An 18,489-nucleotide genomic window follows, 5' to 3' on the forward strand; every position below is an offset into this window, starting at 1 on the left:
TATACTGAAGAACGAGTCGTGGGTGCCTCAGGAGACCAAGCTGAAGATCGTCGCCAAGCTGGACAACATTACGGTGCGCTTATGTTGAGCTTGATTGCTGTTTATATATATTGTGAGACGTCGACCGATGCGATGCCTTTATTTCCGAGCAGCCGCCCGAAGCAGAGACGAAGCACCGCACGAGAAAAGCGATGATGATGAGTCGTATGTACAGATGACGACGACGATATGCACAAATAGCGCTCACACAAGATGATGAGTTGTTTGCACAGATGACGACGACGATATGCCCAAAATGCGCTCACACTATCTGTTTTATTTTTGTGCTTTCGGAATAGATTCAGATATCGTTTACACATAAGTCATATTCACTCAAGTACTTTGTTTCGAAGTGCATAGCTGTTTCTCTACATCTCTGTATCACCATCCAACGGGATGGTCGGACACACTGCAAGGGTTGTCCTAAAGCCCAGTCGCGTGAAGTTTGAGGTTAGGTGCCTTCGCCTGACGGTGAAGAGCCCAATGTGCTGTTTAGTTGAAATTAAAACGAATTTTTCAGACTTTCTGCGAAAGATGGTGACGGAGCCTCGTTACGAAGCGCACAATTATTCATATTTCATTATACGTGGTCGTCCTAAATAACATGAAAAGTTGAAAACAGCCCTCCGTCATACATTCGTAGTGGCAGTCATGCGGAATAGTCAAGCTTTTTTATAAAGACGATAGTCATTCTTGGGCCACCTAAACGCGAAAAACGCTAGAAGACGTGAAAAGACGCTACGCGTTAAACATCGTGTCAGTCTGTATGTCACTCGATTCAACCGCCCGGCTGAAACCAACCAAGATACTAGCATTGGTAGCACGGGTTCGTACACGTCAACATTATACAACGGAAAGGAAACCTCAGGTCTATTTGAGGCAAAATATATGTACATAACCATGATCCGCAGCGTTCATTTAATTAAGAATACACCTGGGACTGGTTTTTACGTCAGTAAATGGAAAAATCACCAGCCTTTCCCCTGTCGAGAAAATGAGGGTAAGCGAAGATTGTCGTGTGTGTATCTGGCCTTCGTGGTGATTTTCTCTCTCTCTCTCTCTCTCTCTCTCTCTCTATATATATATATATATATATATATATCTTTCTTTCTTTCTCTCTCTCTCTTTATTTCGTTCTTTCTCTCCCTTTCCCTCTTTCTCTGCCTGTTTCGGTGACCTTCGTGGTGATTTTATTTCTTTCTCTCTTTCTTCCTCCCTCTTTCTTTCTCTCTCTCTGTTTCTCTTTCTCTCTTTCTTTTTTTGTCCCTGGCATGTGCCATTGAACTTGGACCCTCTCTGCACTATCGCCAGGATCGGCCCACTTTTCAGCATGACACCCCCACCACCATCACCACCACCACCACCGCCGACACTTGTGAACCTATAAAGCTTCGCTTAAAATCGACGCGTTAGAAATGGTGGCGAAAAGACGCTGCGCGTTATAAACAAGCCGACTGAAGCCGTGGCTCTGTAGCCGGCTTTAAGCCAACAGTAATAAAAGGTCCCAACAGATGGCGCGATAACAAGGCGAACGCGGGACGTTTGAATTGAATTCAGCAAAACCTCCATTGCATCCATCATGGGAGGAGTGAGAGGGGAGGGTAAGAACGTCAGGGGTGGGAGGGGGAGAAGAGAGGGTGTTACGTATCAGGCGCGGCAGAAGACTATCGTCTTTCGACGTCATTTGCAGCGAAGCAAGCAGATATGCGGCCAATTTTTCTTGTAAGTGCTTTATCCGTGGTAGTTTCCTTTGCACTATGGTCTTGAAGAGAAATGCACTTCGCTCGCAGATAAAGCTCTGGCCAAGCAGCTTGGTTAGCGAAGCGCGGTTAACGCAACTGTACTCTGCTTTCCCCGACCGTGCGCCGTCGTACGTCCACTTCTGGCTGGCCGCAGGCAAAGCGCAGCGCGTGCTGCAGCTGGGGCCAGCGCGGAACGCCACACCAGCGACCATCGCCATCAATGCTGAAAGATTTGACCGGTGCGTAACGTTTACACACGTGAGCAGAACTATTCAACGGTAAGAGAGGCGGTTGCGAACAGAGTTCTTGATGCAATACCAGACACCTGTGATTCGTTTCGCATATTATCAAAGTATTCCTGGTCTTATTTCTTTGCGGGTGAATTCGGAAATACTTCATTCTTCATTGCTTCTGGGCTATTTGTCACTAGCCGTGACTGTTCTTACGGCTTGTTTTGGGAAGGCTATTCTATGGTCCCTTAAATTTATCTAGTCATCGTGTCCAACAAACAAAAGCTCTACGAACTATACCCAGACTAGTGCTATGTCTTGCAAGAAATACATATTTCTGTTAACTTTGTATCATTCGTCGTATCAAGTCAACGATACGACGAAAACGTTGACGCGGAGTCTTGCGAGATGCCTGCAAACGGTCAAACGAACAAAAAATTAAAAAAAAGTGTTGCAAAATACGACCCCTCGCAGGATCAATCGCTTCAGTACGATCGTGGCTTATAGTCGAGCGAAAATAATAGAACACTTATTTTACAAGCCATATCATCATCCAAAATACATTAAAATCGAGACCTGCAGCGGCAGATCGTCACTGGAAGGACAGTAACCGCAAGAAAAATTCTTGCTCCCTTAAGTCGCGGCTCAGCGGCCTGGTGTAGCATAGAATATTAGTGTACTGCCATTCTAGGTATTCGAATTTTTCTCTTTTGATTTTATCCTTTATCTTGCGATATAGTTCCACAACTGACTTCCTCTAGTTTATTTGGCAGACCAGTGTAAAGGTGGGGGAAGTCCTCAAACTGCTGAATAAAGCGTAGCTTAATCGCACGCCGCCTCAGCACTTATTCGACTATAGCAGCCTACGTGACAATGAGCAGCATTTGCGTCGGTGCCACAGAAGGCGGTAAAGATAGAACAGCGTATGCGGTGGACTTTGTTTCAGGCACCGGTTTCTTTATGTAATATATTCAATAGCGAAATTAATTATGGGTGCAGAGTGCCGATAATCTGCTACATAAGGCCACAAACATCGGCTCCGTAAAATTCTAACAGCATACAATTTTTATAGTCACAAATACGCTGACAGGAAAAAGTACTAAATGAGCTCTACATATTTACAGGGTGTTCCAGCGAACATTCTTAAAAATTGCCTATGGCAAATAGCACAATTCTAGTCCATGAGCTGGTCTACTCGAAGAGGCGTCTGTTGCTTGCACAAAAAGTTAAAATACATAATCGACTAATTAACAACAATCACTAATTAAATTTGTAACTTATTACCATTTGGCACATATTCCAATTTACAAATTCTACCGGGTGGACTGCAAGCCGTAGCCACTTGAAAAGAATTGTTTGGATGACACTATTTACGACAAATGCGCCGTCAAAGTTGCGGCAAAAATGCACCTTCGTTCTACTCACTTAACAAAACGTCGTTGTATACAGTGAAGCACAAAAGTAATAAGAAATCCAATGCATTTCTTCGCAAAGCTCGGGAAATAATATCTCGAAACTGGTGTCACTCTGGGAATTCGTTCCAAGTTGATCTGCCTTACGAACTCAACGGTAGAATTTATAAATTGCAGTATGCCCCATAAAGCATTGAGTTAAAAGCTTAATTAGCGAATTTTTGTTGATTAGTCGACTATGCATTTTAGTTGGTTTTTTTTCTGCAAGTAATGTCCGCCTCTTCAAGTAGACCAGCTCATGGGCTAGAAGTGTGCTATCTGCCTGATGCAATTTTTGAAAAAAAAAAGTTTTGAAATTGTTCGCTGAAACACCCGGTATACTAACATTGTATTTATGTGCTGTCCAAGTTCGTCTACATTCGACGAAACGCACATCCACCAGGGTGTGTCGATAACCATGTTTCGGAACACGATTTTACAAGACGCTGTCTCTAATTACATTAACATGGACATGTTAAGTTTGATTCAGTCTGAGAACACGCTTAGTCATTGCTTAGGTGCAGGACGTATGCCGAAGAATGACGCGAATAATATTCTTCGTTTCCGCCTTCTTTATATTTATAATCTAAAATTTGTAATAAGGAAATATTTTCGTCTTCCTCGATTCGGTAATGCTACAATGAACGTTTTGAGGGCACTTAGCCGTCCTCAAAAATCAAAGCTTTCATTTGAATAAAAATCGGTCCTGGTACGGGGTCCGTACCCTGGAACCGCTGTCTTGATGGTGTAGTACATGCACCAACACTTATGCGCTGCAGTAGCTGATGCTCTGCCGCTCAGCGCGAGGTCGCGGGTTCGGTTCGCAACAGCCGTCGTTTGTGCGTGTATGTTCTGGACTCCCTCTAATGACTCACGCCGGCTCGCATTTACGATATTACTCATTGAGTATTATGTATAATATACCTGAAGTGAATCTAACGGACCTTACTACGTCTGCGGAGCAATTGTGACAGTAAATGTGCGCCATTTGGCCCATTACGACAGTACAGCAGCATAGCTGTCGTACTAATAAACTGGCACAATACGGCAGTACGACAAGCAAACTGTTTACCGAGCGTCGTAGCTTCTCAGAGCCGTACTGAAATAGTACTTCGCATTCCAATTTCTCTTCGTAGAGGCGCCGAGGACTTACGCTTTTCAAACGCTGCACGCGACCCGCCCTTCGAGTACGACTACTGGGCCAACCACGTGCTGCTCAGCCCGGCGGCGCTGTCTGCGCCTCTGTTCTACGCCCAAGGCACCAATGCCATGGTGTACGCGGGCCTTGGTGCCATGCTGGCACGGCTCGCGGCCATGGCGTTCGACGAGCGGGTGAGGGAGAGAGAAGGCGTGCACATGAATACTGTAAATATTTTACGAAGTTTTCTATGAATCAGTTAAGCAGGGACCAGCAAATCCTTTTTTTATGTATATACACAAAGATGCACTGTGTGAAGGCTGATTCATTCAGGAAATTAACGTCGAATAAACTTTTCGAAAGGTCCTGGCAAGAACGCAGATGGACAGTGCGCATTGTTTACATCCCCATTACTCCTTAAAGTGGCCATGCAACAGTGTTTAATGAAGTCGGTAAGTGTACAGGCCATTAAAGGTCACTATTTTAGTAAAATTTCGAATAAAAAAATTTACCGACGATTACGATACTCCCTAATGCGAAAGTTGAGCGCAGCTCTATACGTGTTTTCATGTCGCGATACATTGACTGCCGCGGGCAGTTTGTCTCGTGAGGCACGTTGCAAAACGGAGTGAAGCGTGGCGCGACTGCCTCGCCAATCTGGAGATCGCAAGAGGCAGCGCCTGAGTGACGCGTGGGTGCGATTCGTAGCAGCCGCCGCAGACGGACCTTGAATAGCTTGCCCCATAACAGCAGCGAGGCCAGCAAAGTCCCTCGTGCGTAAGCCAATTCAGAGTACGCAACGTCCGCGCAGGGCATCGACGTAAGCGCCGGCGAGAACCAGAGTGCCTGGCTGTCGGACTCGGCGCGCCAGCAGTTCGTCCATCGCGCCAGGTGTTGGCAGCCTGCTTTGAAGGCCGCCATGATGGGCTACGAAGACACGAAGCTGCGATCGCGCGGAAACGTCGGACTGCACGTTGACATTGACTATTCGCCGTGGCAGGTGTTCTTCATGAGCATCTGCCAGCCTCTGTGCGGCCTGCACGCGGATGCGGATGGACCCCGGTGCGTGTCGATGAAGTTCAAAGCGGCGATGGAAGGAGCTGTAGTCAGTCGCTGTTCGTGCTTTATTCTTGTGCTGCGTGCCGAAAGACGGGGACAGGAAAACAGACAAATTAATCTTGCGTACCATTCGTTTGTCGGTGTTTTGCTGTCCTTGTCTTTTCGTGCAGAGCGTAGGAAAAAAAAGAAGTACGAGCGGACACGGAGCAGCGCTGCGGTGCACCGTGAATAACCAGCGTGATGCTATTTCTGAAAACGCGGTTCATGCAGGCCTTTTGCTAGTTAGCGCCACGAAACAATGTCATTCCACTGGGACACGACAACTTCGGGAGTTATTATCTATAAATAGGAACGAACAAATCAAATTGTTCGGCACGGATAAAACAATTTTATTAAGGCTTGTCGCACATGAAAAAAAACAATAAGGACTTTTTTTATTTCTGAACAATACTTGTAATCGCATAAACTAAGACTCGTAAGCGCTAGAGGAAATAATGAAATTAACACAATCAACTAACTCATCGTCGACGATTGCGTAATATTTCGTGAAATTATCGCGACAGTGATATTAAAGCTCCTCAGTGGGAAATTGCTGCTGTACTATTTGCTGTAAATTATGACTAGTAGAGCAAGATTTTATTAAATGCAGGGATTATGTGCCACGTGACAGTTGTTTTCCTCGCAGCTATCTTGAGCAGCGTTTCTTTGAAACCCATCACATCTCATAGGCATGCCTGAATGTTTTATTATGCAATTTAACTTGGGCGACACAGCGGAAAAATTAACAATACAAGCATTACGCCTAATTAGGTTACTTACTTCTCTACTCTTTCTGCCGCTCCCTACACTAATGCTACTACTGTACAAACATTATTAGCAGGGTGTTGAACCGTAACAAATACCGGTTCGGTTAGTGTTCAACGCGCTCTAATTTCGTTACGGTTCGGAGAAATAAAATTTTATAGCGCTTTATGAACCGGTTGACAACACTGAACCGGAACGGCACAGTATATAAGTGTACGTTGTCCTATGATGGCGACGCGCTACACAATGCCATTGACTTGTCCGCTTGGCACATGTACATGTTTTGCCGGGAGCTGAAAGGAATGGGCTCCCCGGCCCATGGCCACAGTGGAAATTTATAGAGGCGTTCGAATAGTGAAATTTCGTAATCGAATGGAACAGAAATGTCAGACAAAAAACGACCGTCGAATAACCAATACTCACAATTTCTAAAAAAAGAAATGGAATAAGTTTTGAGCAATCTGGCAACAAACGGCTTGTCTGCACTACTTGATATATATGCACGAGATATATTACAATACGATGGACACTGATGCACGATGGCAATAAAAGTAATGAAAAAGAGAAAAGGTACATATCAGATGCCTTTATAGCACAGAGAAGTGATCGTTAAAATGAGCCGGACATCGTTTTGAAGGAATCTACTCATGCTGACATGGGTAAAATAGTAAATTGCTTTGTCTAAAACGAGACAGGCAATTCATGGGCTGCCTAAGACGAGACATGTTTACTCGACGGCGCGTAAATGTTCTACATAAGTGGCCTCTTCCGTGTGTTCGCTCAAGAAGACTGCGGTCCTGCTGAACGAGAATTGAGACGAGTCTCCATTTGCATAAGTATGTGTCCCTGCAGGCTGCAAGTACTGTTGTTGTCCCTTATAGCATTCGAATGGAGCTATAAAAATTGGCCTTGTGGATGCAGCGTAGAGCCGGGCGTTCCGATGCCGACAACGCGAACAGCGGCCGCGCGGTTTCCTGTGGGAACCTTTTTTTTTCTTTGCACGCTTATTGAAACTCCTAACTCCTAGTCTGTAGAAATGAAAGCTACCAATAATCATGCGGCTTATTCTTTCTTTTTACATATAAGGAGGTGACGACACTGATGTTTCTCAACGATGAATGAAGACAGTTTGTGATAAATACCGCGACGTTCTTTCTTCCACAACTACACGTGGCGCAGTGTTTTGCGCTGACTAAGCGCGGACAAAAAAAATCCAAAGCACGCGAATTGTGCTCGGGGTAAGATTTGAACAATCGAATGTCGTTGTAGTCGGCTTGAAGGCGCCAAAACAAAAGCACACTTCCTGCGCCGTTTGGTTTGCCGTCCGTTGTTGCCGCGCACTGACGCAGTGACGGCATTCGTATTAGCGATCGCTGTGTTATCGTTGCAAAAAGCCGTAGGATGAACTCGTTCGTTTTCCTATGTTCCCTTCTCGAGAACAGTTTTTTTTTTGCTCTCTGTGTATCCTGGCTAGTGTGTTTCACAGGTTATCTAGTAATAGTAACACGCTGACCTATAACGGCCCAGTTGGGAACTTCAACGGAAACTGTGATTCTGCAGAGTCCGGTAACAAACTTTAGCCGTGGGACAGAAATGGCATGGCCGAGTTCAGAAGTGCAGGCGTCTCTATTTAGGTTTATCTCGATTATCAAACACAACGCGACTCGTGAGTCGTAATAATGTGCTACTGGACTGTGCCGACTACACAGCCTACACGACTGCAAGTACTGTGCACTGACCTGTAGTGTACCCAGAGCAGCCACGCAACCTTCATTGAGAGTAGTGATGAACAGGATAAAGAGGTTCATATAACTAGCGATGATGTTAGAAGGGCCTCGGAAGGCATGTCCCGGGGAAAAGAGGCAGGAGAAGATGGAATAACAGTCCCTTTAATCAAATACAGATGCGTCGTTATGCTTGAAAAGCTGGCGTCTCTTCAAACGCAATGCCTCACCAGTTCTAACAAGTTCAAGCGTGTTCAAGCAAGAAATGCAATTCGCTTGTAATGATACAGATTACGTGCGCACCGGCTTGGCGATTTTACTTGTAGCATACGGCAGCAATATATACAGGGAGTTAGTCGGTCATGTTTGTCATAACTCAGGGCAATAAAGATGTAATATAGGTGCAGGTGAAACTTATGCACGTACGGTGTCATCCTCTGGCTCTGCAGTAATGCCAGTTTTGTGTTGTGTTTCCCCTATGGTACATGGGACATTTAGAAGCTTTACCGAAAACCGGCGACCTGCTTTCCCGCCCATAACAGCAATCAGAGTGTTTCTTTTACTTTGCTAGAAGTGCTGCTGGTCCTTATATAGAATGGCAGATTTGTTATTTTCTAGGAAGCCTACATGAAACGCCATTTTAACAGCGCTTGAATGTAGGCTCCCTATTCTTTTCAATCGCGCAGGGCTCCTCGCGGACGACTCTGCAACCAGGTCCTGATGAGCACACGCCGCTTCTCGTCCGCTTTCAAATGTCGCATTGGAGAGCAGCCAATGGTGCCTGCGTCCATCTGCAATGACTGACGCTCCTTCAAGGCTGCTCAAGTCATCTATGGTTTTCTAGAGTGTAGCGAAGGCTGGCCACTGTCCATGTTCTCTGTGATGTAGCAGCTATAAATGTACATATCTGATTTTGACTTCATAATAAATTTTTATTCTCTCTACGTAAGCACAGCCACAAATTTGACTGCACTGAGATGAACTTTTCTTAAAACTTGTGGGTGCATATATCACACGCGAGCATTAAGTTAGGGGCGTACGTAAATATGGTCGCCCGAAGACAGCCTCGCAGCTGGACTTCATAAGTTGGACTTCAAATGTTGGACTAAGTTATTCCTCATGTTACTGCCCATCTGTGCAGCGCTACAGGATTGCCCCACCCTCGGGTAAGCTCGACCAACATAAATGTTAGAGGCAACGAGGGTAGCGTTAAAGAAATATCTCAAGCTATAGTAGTGTTAAACACTGTTCGGCACTTTCTCAAGCCTGTAGTGATCAGTAACAAATACAGGGAGTCGTTCCAGAATGGTATTCTATGAGCACGGAAACAACACCAGAAACAAAAAAAAACGCTTAACCTTGCACACGGCCGTGCGACGCTGGAAACAGCGAAGCTGGACCATCGTAGCCCAGCATTTTCCGGAATCGCGCGCGAACTTTTCATTTTATTACTCATGATGATGATAATTTCTTTTCGCGCGTCTCGGACTTACGGTCGTCACTGCGCGTTGCATAGCGCAGCTTGCCACGCAATGTTGCAATGCCGACAACGCGTTACAGCAGACCCGTTCCGTGAATGCGTCTCTATCTCTCTCGCTCTCATTTTCTTTATCGCTCTCCTGAGCATAGCGCGCAAAACCTCTTCACCTTGCAGAGCATTGGCACGAGCGCGTGCGAACGCGCCAGCTGTGGACGAAGACGACGACGCTCGAACACAATCATATGGTTCGCATAAATGCATGTTCAGCAAGCGTAGCTGTATAGCCTACTAATATTTCCATGCAATAAAGAAAAAAAAGTAGCTGTATAGCGTAGTGGTTACGACGCTTGCCTTGGGACCGTGGGCACGCGGGTTCGAATCCCGCCTCGGCAAGAAAGTTTCTTGTATTTATTTCTTCATTCTTATGATTATAGTTTCTTGATACGAACCACATATTACGGCTGGCTCAAACAGCTTCGCTGTTGAAGGAAAAATTTGAAAGCGTTGGTTCTTGCTTGATAGGGCGTTCAGATTCAGAGTGGTGACGTCTGGTTAGTCTTGGCGTGCATATGGAGCAGGATGGATCTGGAGCTTGTTATTTTTGCAGGAGAAAAAGAAATCTAAGCCTTCGAATTTTCCGCCATAGTTGTAATGTCTGTATACCATAACTGCTTATGATAGTTGTTAGTGAGTCGTTTATACGGTATTTAGAAAAAATGACCCTAACTGCTTTCCGCTGGGTCATTTCTCGCGCAATATTCCGTTTATTATGTGGATGCCAGGCTCTGCATGCGTATTCCATTTTTGGCCCAATGAGTGATCTCTATGCCTGAAGTTTAGTTTCCGGGGGTGCTTGTTGTAGTTTATGACGCAGAATACAGGGTTTACGAACTGAATCAGCACATACATTTGAGATATTCGAATTCCAACTTAGGTTGTTATTGTTACACCGAAATATTTATACTCATTTACTTCAACGAGAGGGGGAGTAGGAAGACTATAGTGAAACATACACACACCTATGACTTTTCTTGGTTATCTGCATGTATACTGTTTTTTTATTCATTCAGCGTCACGTCCCATTGTTTACACTATGAGTAAATATTACGAAGTAAGTATATTGTAAAAAAGTAGCATATGAGTAAATATTACTATTCAGAAGTTCTCGACCCTCTCGGCAAACAATATCATGAAACGAAATGTAGACGTCTGCAAATAATCAAATTTGTACTGGTTCAATAATAGCGTTAACAATATCATTAACCAAAATAAAAAAAAACAAGAGCGGTCCCACTGCGCTACATTCCGGGACCCCGGAATTAACTGCGAAATGCCGCGAGTGGTGACCATTAACAGAAAGACACTGTACATGGTTTTTTAAGAAAGCGGAAATCCAGTTTATTATGAAAGAGGGGAGGCCGATGTATTTTAGCTTGAAGAACAACTTTTCATGTGCGACAACGTCGAATGCTTTTCGAAAGTCCAAAAAGATTACGTCAGTTTGAACAGACTTGTCGATAACGCTTGCAAAATTGTCAATTACTGTGGTTGGTTGTGTGACTGTAGAGGATCCCTTCCTAAAACCATGTTGAAAAGAAGAGAGAATGTTGTTATCTGTTGAAAAATCAATTATGTATTTAGCAACAATATGCTCAAGCATCTTACAGCACCAAGAAGTGAGAGATATAGGATGATAATTTCAAATCAGCGCAGTGTCACCTTTCTTGTGCAAGGGCACCACACGTGCTGTTCGCCAGCAAACCGGTAGATTCGCAAATGATCTGGATGCGTGAAAAATGCATGCAAGGAATGGGGTGAGCATTTCAGCGTAGCGACGAAGAAACACATTCGGAAGGCCATCAGGACCGGGTGATGCTTTAGTCTTCAGGTTGAGAAGCGTAGCCACAGCACCTTTTACTGACACAATAACTTTGAGATCAGAGCAAGATACAGGAGTAAGAGTGACTGTTTATGAAGGGACGGAAAACACGCTGTGAAATTGGCGTGCATATGGAGCAGGATGGATCTGGAGCTTGTTATTTTTGAGCAGAAAAAGAAATGTAAGCCTTCGAATTTTCCGCCATAGTTGTAATGTCTGTATACCATAATTGCTTATGATAGTTGTTAGTGAGTCGTTTATACGGTATTTACAAAAAATGACCCTAACTGCTTTCCGCGGGGTCATTTCTCGCGCAATATTCCGTTTATTATGTGGATGCCAGGCTCTGCATGCGTATTCCATTTTTGGCCCAATGAGTGATCTCTATGCCTGAAGTTCAGTTGCCGGGGGTGCTTGTTGTAGTTTATGACGAAGTTAAAATGGTCCACAATGGCCTCCTTATCAACAATTCGAATACCATCGAGTTGTATCTCGTCAACAGACTTTTTATTCCGATTAATGAAGTTCCAGAACTTCTGAGGGGATTCTTTAAAAAATTTTGGTAGGGTATGTTGAAGTTAATGCCATGTGGAACGTTTCAGCGCCTCATTAAACCTTTAACGCCCAGTGATTCCAAATGCAATCATCAATTTTGTATCTCAGTGGACAACCATCGGTTAAAAAAAAGTTGTCGCAGTATCACCTGAAAGATGAAGCATCAATTGCAATAGCAAATTTGAAGAGAGCTATACGGAGTAATGATAGCAGCTTTATCAGCTGTATAAACTTGAACATGCAGCAGCACCGGCAACACGCAGAACTGTTGTCGACGCCGTCGGCGTTTTGCCCGCGTTCGCTCAAAATGCGTGCGGCGTTGGTGACTGTGCCGGAGCCTCTGATATAAATAGGCACTTTGGTGCACAGCTAAACGTCGCCTCCCTTCCCTCCCCCCACCCCACGGCCTTTCTTGCGTCCGGAAGAAGGCACGGTTTGTCTACATATATGGTGATTTCGCGGAGGGACACTCCAAGCGCCGTTCTCCAGCTGCACACTCCGCAGGTGGCCACTTAAAGCTGGAGGGAAGAGCTGGCGGGGAGATACTCGTCTTCACGGACGGCTCCGTCCTCCCCGACACCGGCTCCGCCACTGCAGCCTGTGTGGCCCCCGCGCTCGGCAGGGCATCGACCTGCCGACTCTCCTTCTCGGCCAGCTCCACCGCTGCTGAAATGGCAGGTTTCACCTGGCCGCAGACCTGCTGGCAGCAGACCCTCCTGGAGTACCTGTGGCGGTGGCCAGCGACTCAAGAGCAGCTCTCCAGGCCGTGTGTCTCCCGGAGAGGGCTGGCCTTAGTGCAGCCCTCTTGGTAACCAAGCTTTACGCCCTCCGCGCCAGTGGCACCGATGTCTCGTTGCACTGGATCCCTGCACACGTGGGAATCCCGGGCAATGAAGAGGCAGATGCCTTGGCAAAAGAGGCACACGGCATGGACACGGCGATCAGCCCGGCAGTCATTGCCTCAGACTACTCCAGGAGCACCTTGCAGCGACTGCTGCTGAGCTGTCACCCCGACGCACGCGTGGCGAGGCGGAATCCCCCGACACGGCTGCCGGACCGGGGACTGACAAGGAGGGAGAGATCCCTCCTGCTACGCCTACGGATTGGCTGCTGCTGGACAGCCGCCCGGAGCTTCCGCCTGGGTATAACTGACTCGCCAGCCTGCACACAGTGCGGGGAAGACGAAACACTGGAGCACCTCCTATGTTTCTGCCCCGCACTCAACCAACACCGAGCCACCATGGTGGCTCAACTACGCCGCATGGGCCTGCCGTCAGCCTCCAGCACGGACCTGCTCTTCCCAGCCTGCAGTTCCAGCAGGGTATTCAAGGAGGAAAGAGACGCCTACTTCTGCAGCCCTTAAGGGAGCACAGAGCAGAACGCGCGTTTGTTCTCCGCCTGGGCTGCAGAAATACGCATCTTTTCCCACCCTAAACCTCTACGACTACTCTCCGCCGTGCGTTCACTCCCCGTGAAAGCGCGCGTCCCTCGCGCCCTTTCACTCGCACATACAGCGTTCGGCGCACGGCGACGATTTCATCTCCATTGACGTCATACGGAACCTCACGGCGACGGTGACGCCGACGGCAGAAATCTGCTTTTGAGTGTCCATATAATTGCTATCGCAATAAAAAAAGGTGTTCTTACGCTACAACTCATACTTAGCCCTTGGTCTACATATGCTGGCAAGCTGGTAGACTCAAGGAAGTGATGCCACCTTTGAACGAAAAAATAAACGAATCGCTTGCACTGTTCCCGCCGTTCGCTGAGATCCCCTCTTCTTTTCACCGTGCAGCGGTAAGACAATTATTTTATTTTTGTCTCGAACATCTGGACTTTGACTATTAGGTGTTATGCTATCCCTTCGCAGTAAACTTATTCGGCGAAAAGTATTTGTGGGTACCGGAGAACTTCGCGAATCTTGATGATTCTAAATGGAATCATTGGGACGTAGCGGCCCCGACTACTCACGCGATACATTTTCGATTGACGTTACCTCACTGACTAAATCGCGTTTTGTTCGCACTCGAAGGGCGTTTTCATGCCGTACTTGGCCATGTTTTGGGCGCGTGTTAGCTGTTGGATCATTATCGCGTCAGGAACCTGTATTGTTGGTGCAGCCTTGATCTGCTTTTGTTATTTTATGCTGTTGATAAGAGCTTATGCCATGTAGATAAACTTTTGTGTGAAATCCCTCCGTAATACGGAAACATTTTCTTTCGGAACAGATGGCGACAATCAGCACATGCGAGTTTTATGGGAAAAAGGAAGAAATCCCGGAGATGGCGCTGATTCCTCGAGGTGACGTTGATTCGTCCGATGAAAAAGAAGTCATCGCGCAAACTAGAAAAAATAAAGGAGTATGTGCTCTTACTCCCGCATTCGGTGCGAGCAGTGTGGCACACACCTCTGCCTCAAAAAAGAAAAGAATTGCTTCAGAGAGTTTCATCTAAAATAGACTTTTCACGTATTGCTTGAAACGACGCATTTCATGTCCACCAAGTCCCACTGATTCTATTTGGAATCATGAAGTTTTGATTGAAAAGTGACAGCACAGGTTTTTACATTTTTTTAACTACCACGATCATGCACATCTCAAATTGTAAAGATCAATTTCTTTACATTGAACAGAATTAATTTTGGCCTGAAAGGGTTAAACGTCGTTCGAGCGGCTTCAACAATGTTTGTAGCTGCTCCGCTTTTTTTAAGGTGCTTAAAGTTTTCTTTTTAGGAGTAAGACTTCTCTCGTAATCCAGGGATTCGATTTTTTTTGTTTTCCTAGTTTTGTTTGGCACGAAACTATCAAGACAGTAAATGCATATCTGTTTCAATTGATCTCAAGGTATATTAACATCTGAGCCTTGAAAACTGCTGAATTTTAGTTCAAGGTAATCCAGGACACTCTCATCCCTGGCACGCGAAAAATATTTTCCAGAAACTATTTCGGAGAGAGCAGTACAAGGTTTGTCAAGGCTACACGATATCAACACCATTGCATTATCAGAAATACCGGAATTCAAAGAGACTGTATATTCTTAAATTCTCATAGTAACAAAAACAAGATCTAAGATTGAAGAGGATGGATCAAAAACTCGCGTAGGCTCTGTTACTACTTTTTGCCCATCCAGGCTTAGCATAACATCAAGCAAGGATCAAACATATGAACATCGATCTATACTTGAAAATGGATAGCGCCAGTCAAGAGAAGGTAAATTAAAATCGCCAACAATGATTACTTCAGTATAAGAAAATGACCCTAAATGATCGCGTATATCCTTCAGAAATCGAGGTGGTGCACCCGGTGGTCTATAAACAGCAGACAACAGTAAAGTGCACCCTGAACAGAACAGCTGCTAAAGTAACACTTTCTTGATTATCTCTCTGAGGCAGCAGCGACGTTTGAATGCCATATTTCATCAAGACAGCAACGCCGCCGCCTCTAGTAGGACGGTCACGTAAAAAACCCTGATATGAGGGCGGATACTGTCAGCATCATCAATGTCGTCAAGAAACCAAGTCTCCGTGATAACGACAACGTGGAGATCATAATATATCAAGATGGCTTCTAGTTCTGTTGATTTGTTAACGACGCTACGTGCATTTATGTTAATACTCTTAAGTTGGTTATTAGGGGATCGTTCCGGTCAGTCCATTTTAGAATTACCATGAAAGAAAGGAGCCTTTATTCTGGTTTGAATGTCTTCGTCCCACATGAAAAGCTTCCCAGTTATTCGCAGCTTATCGTTAACGAGTGAAAGCTTCTTTCCTTGTTTTCTTTCATCCTTTGCGAAGTAAATCCATCCTTTGCCCATAACCGCTTTCTTTTCTGCTGTGTCTCACGCGAGTAATGATACTGAATAGATACTTTTGACCCTTTAAGCTTGTCTGCGCTCTTAAACACTGCTTGCTTCTCATTGTAGTCCTAAAAATGAACTCTTATTGGTCTAGGGTTGCCACGTCAGCCTAAGCGGTGAATTCCACCAACAGACAGGCATGGTACCTGTAATTTTGTTGAAAAGAAATTGTCTAGAACTTTTTGCTTTAAATACAAGTCTTTCACGTTAAGATCTTCCTGCATTCCAAAAATAACTAAATTTGATCCTCTACTGCGGCATTCTAGATTGGTTAACTTAGATTTCAAGACCTTAGTTGATTTTTAGAGAGATTCGACCTGGACCGTTAGTTTCTCTATTTCACGAAAACGAAAAGTAAGATCAGACACGAATTTTTTCATGCTCTTCTGCTGTTCCCTTAGGGCAGCCATTTCTTCAGCTACATTATTTTACCCTGCCAACAATTCCTTCAGCCTTTCTGCTGTTGAAGGGCCTGGATTAGTCTCCACATCACAGAACAAACGTAGCGCACACACAGAGGCAACATCACATGCAGTCATAATAAACTGCTGTGGGCGCGGCAGGACCAGAAGGCCACGATAATCACCACAAAAGCTGCTGTAGCTGGGACTAACCTGCACGAAGTAGAAACGGTGATTTCGTGACAACATGCCGCTCTCTTCTCCGCGGTATACCCACTGAGGGCGTAGCTCTTTTATTGCCTGAGTAAAAATTGCAAACTTAATTATAATTTTATTATTGCCCCTGCTATGTCTGCTCAGCTTCCCTCCTTGCAATCTCACATAAGCGCGTCGCAGCCGCGTGTATACGAAAAAATGCATGGTCCCCTTCTCGCGTACCTATCTTTAATGGTTTTCAGCTTCTATTGGTAGTTGCTTACAAAAATCCAGTTCTCTATGTTCGTCACAGTTCATCGGCGAAGTATACAATAACACCGAAGACAGCTCTCTGCTATATAAAAACCGCCTGTGCTGATGTAGTAGTACGTAGCTCTCAGAGTGGTGCTGCGATCGGTGTTATTGGGTCGAGGTAACAGCAGCTGGTACGCGCAAGCGTCTGCGCACCAGCGTTGATCTACACCGAAAATGTAGATCAACGACCATCAGCGGGTCAGGCAGCTTTAGGCTCGGTTATAGCCCGCAGCGCCGCCCGCGTGCCAGCCAGCAGCGGTCAAGTCCAACCCCGTCAAGCGCGCTGTGCCTGCGCAGCTGAAATGCACGACGGTCTTATATGCGTTTCCTTACGGCATCACCGCAGTACAGATGGGTATTGCGGAGAGGCGTACACAGTGTATTGTGGTGAAGGGAAGTGAGAATTAGCGCAAGTACTAACTGAAGGCAACGTGGCATTATTACGTAGCGAGGAAGAGAACCAGTAATGGATAGACTGGCGCTGCAGTCGGGCTGACGTAACATACCAGGTGGACACAGCTGCCGCGCGTTGGTCGCGTCGGAACTAGAGTGACCTGAGACCGAAGGTATTCACCTTACCGCAGCTATGGCAAATATCGATACATCGAAGAAATTAGGGAAATATTTGATCCTTGCCAAGAGGTATTACATGTCGACGCAGACCACGAAATCCCTAGCTGTATAGCGAAAGTATAGCCCGCGCCTCGGTGGTTGATTGCTGCTGTGAACTGCCACTATGCTGTGGCCTAAAGTACAAGGCATGCTCCGAATACATGTGTTTTGTATTCACCACGACTTTCTGATAGAAAAATAAACACAACAAAATAAAGAAACAATAATAACAAACAACTACGCGGAAAACGGGTCAAGAGCAAACAAAACTGTAATTTTCTTTTCTGCTCTACATTATGCAGCATTTAATTTTTTTCTTTTCATGCGTGAAGCCGACCCAACAAGCTCAAATCATGAGATTTTCAATGTCTTCTTTTGTGTAATTTTAGTTAAAATATATTTTCCTATCGCCTGTGAACGCGTGCGCCGTTCGGCCTGATGTAGTAGATTATACGAAGATGCGGGCATCAGGAACGAAAAAAATGTATGTATAGCTAATCGAAAATCACTCCGTAACTATTTAACTGTATTTAACTGCAAATTTTATGTACATGATTAAATGTGAACTTCCGCAGCAAGAAACTAGTTCTAGTTTTCAATTCAAGAATTTCAGCAAAAGAAGAATTTGGGAAGTTTATTAGAAGTCTAAATCTAAAAAGTCATGTTTTAGATTTCTCGTTTAACTTCGGCCTGTTCATGTAATGAACCCGAATAGGTCACACTGTGTTACGTTTGACAGGCGATTTCAAAAGAAATGTTTCAATAAACCACATTGATTTGTTTTATTTGTCAACAAAAAATGAGGTGCAGTTAATAAACCGTAGTAACCTCATTTTCTTAAGTGCTTTACACATGTCATAATAAACCGCAGCAACATCTATAAAGCAACTGAAAAGAAGACAAAGAAGCTAGTGAACACAAGCGATAGCACACTTTCTGGGGCGAGTAGCATTATTGTTATGACCATCTTCTGTCCTCGCCTTTTCAAGCACTATATACCCTGGTTATTAA

At 45.2% G+C, this 18,489-nt stretch overlaps 1 protein-coding gene across 1 annotated transcript in view; it reads left to right on the forward strand.

Annotated features, from left to right (window-relative positions):
- LOC125945739 (uncharacterized) overlaps positions 1-9,074 on the forward strand; it is a 9,254-nt gene extending 180 nt beyond the window's left edge. Inside the window, exons 2-6 of the mRNA XM_049668005.1 lie at positions 11-73; positions 1,830-2,020; positions 4,599-4,794; positions 5,412-5,662; positions 8,874-9,074. Of these exons, the coding sequence (XP_049523962.1) occupies positions 11-73; positions 1,830-2,020; positions 4,599-4,794; positions 5,412-5,662; positions 8,874-8,991 (819 nt within the window). The 3' untranslated portion in view covers positions 8,992-9,074. The remainder of the gene's footprint in view (positions 1-10; positions 74-1,829; positions 2,021-4,598; positions 4,795-5,411; positions 5,663-8,873) is intronic.
- Positions 9,075-18,489: the final 9,415 nt, after the last annotated feature.

The sequence above is a fragment of the Dermacentor silvarum genome, chromosome 5, assembly GCF_013339745.2.
Source record: "Dermacentor silvarum isolate Dsil-2018 chromosome 5, BIME_Dsil_1.4, whole genome shotgun sequence".
In the NCBI taxonomy this organism is placed as follows: Eukaryota; Metazoa; Arthropoda; class Arachnida; order Ixodida; family Ixodidae; genus Dermacentor; species Dermacentor silvarum.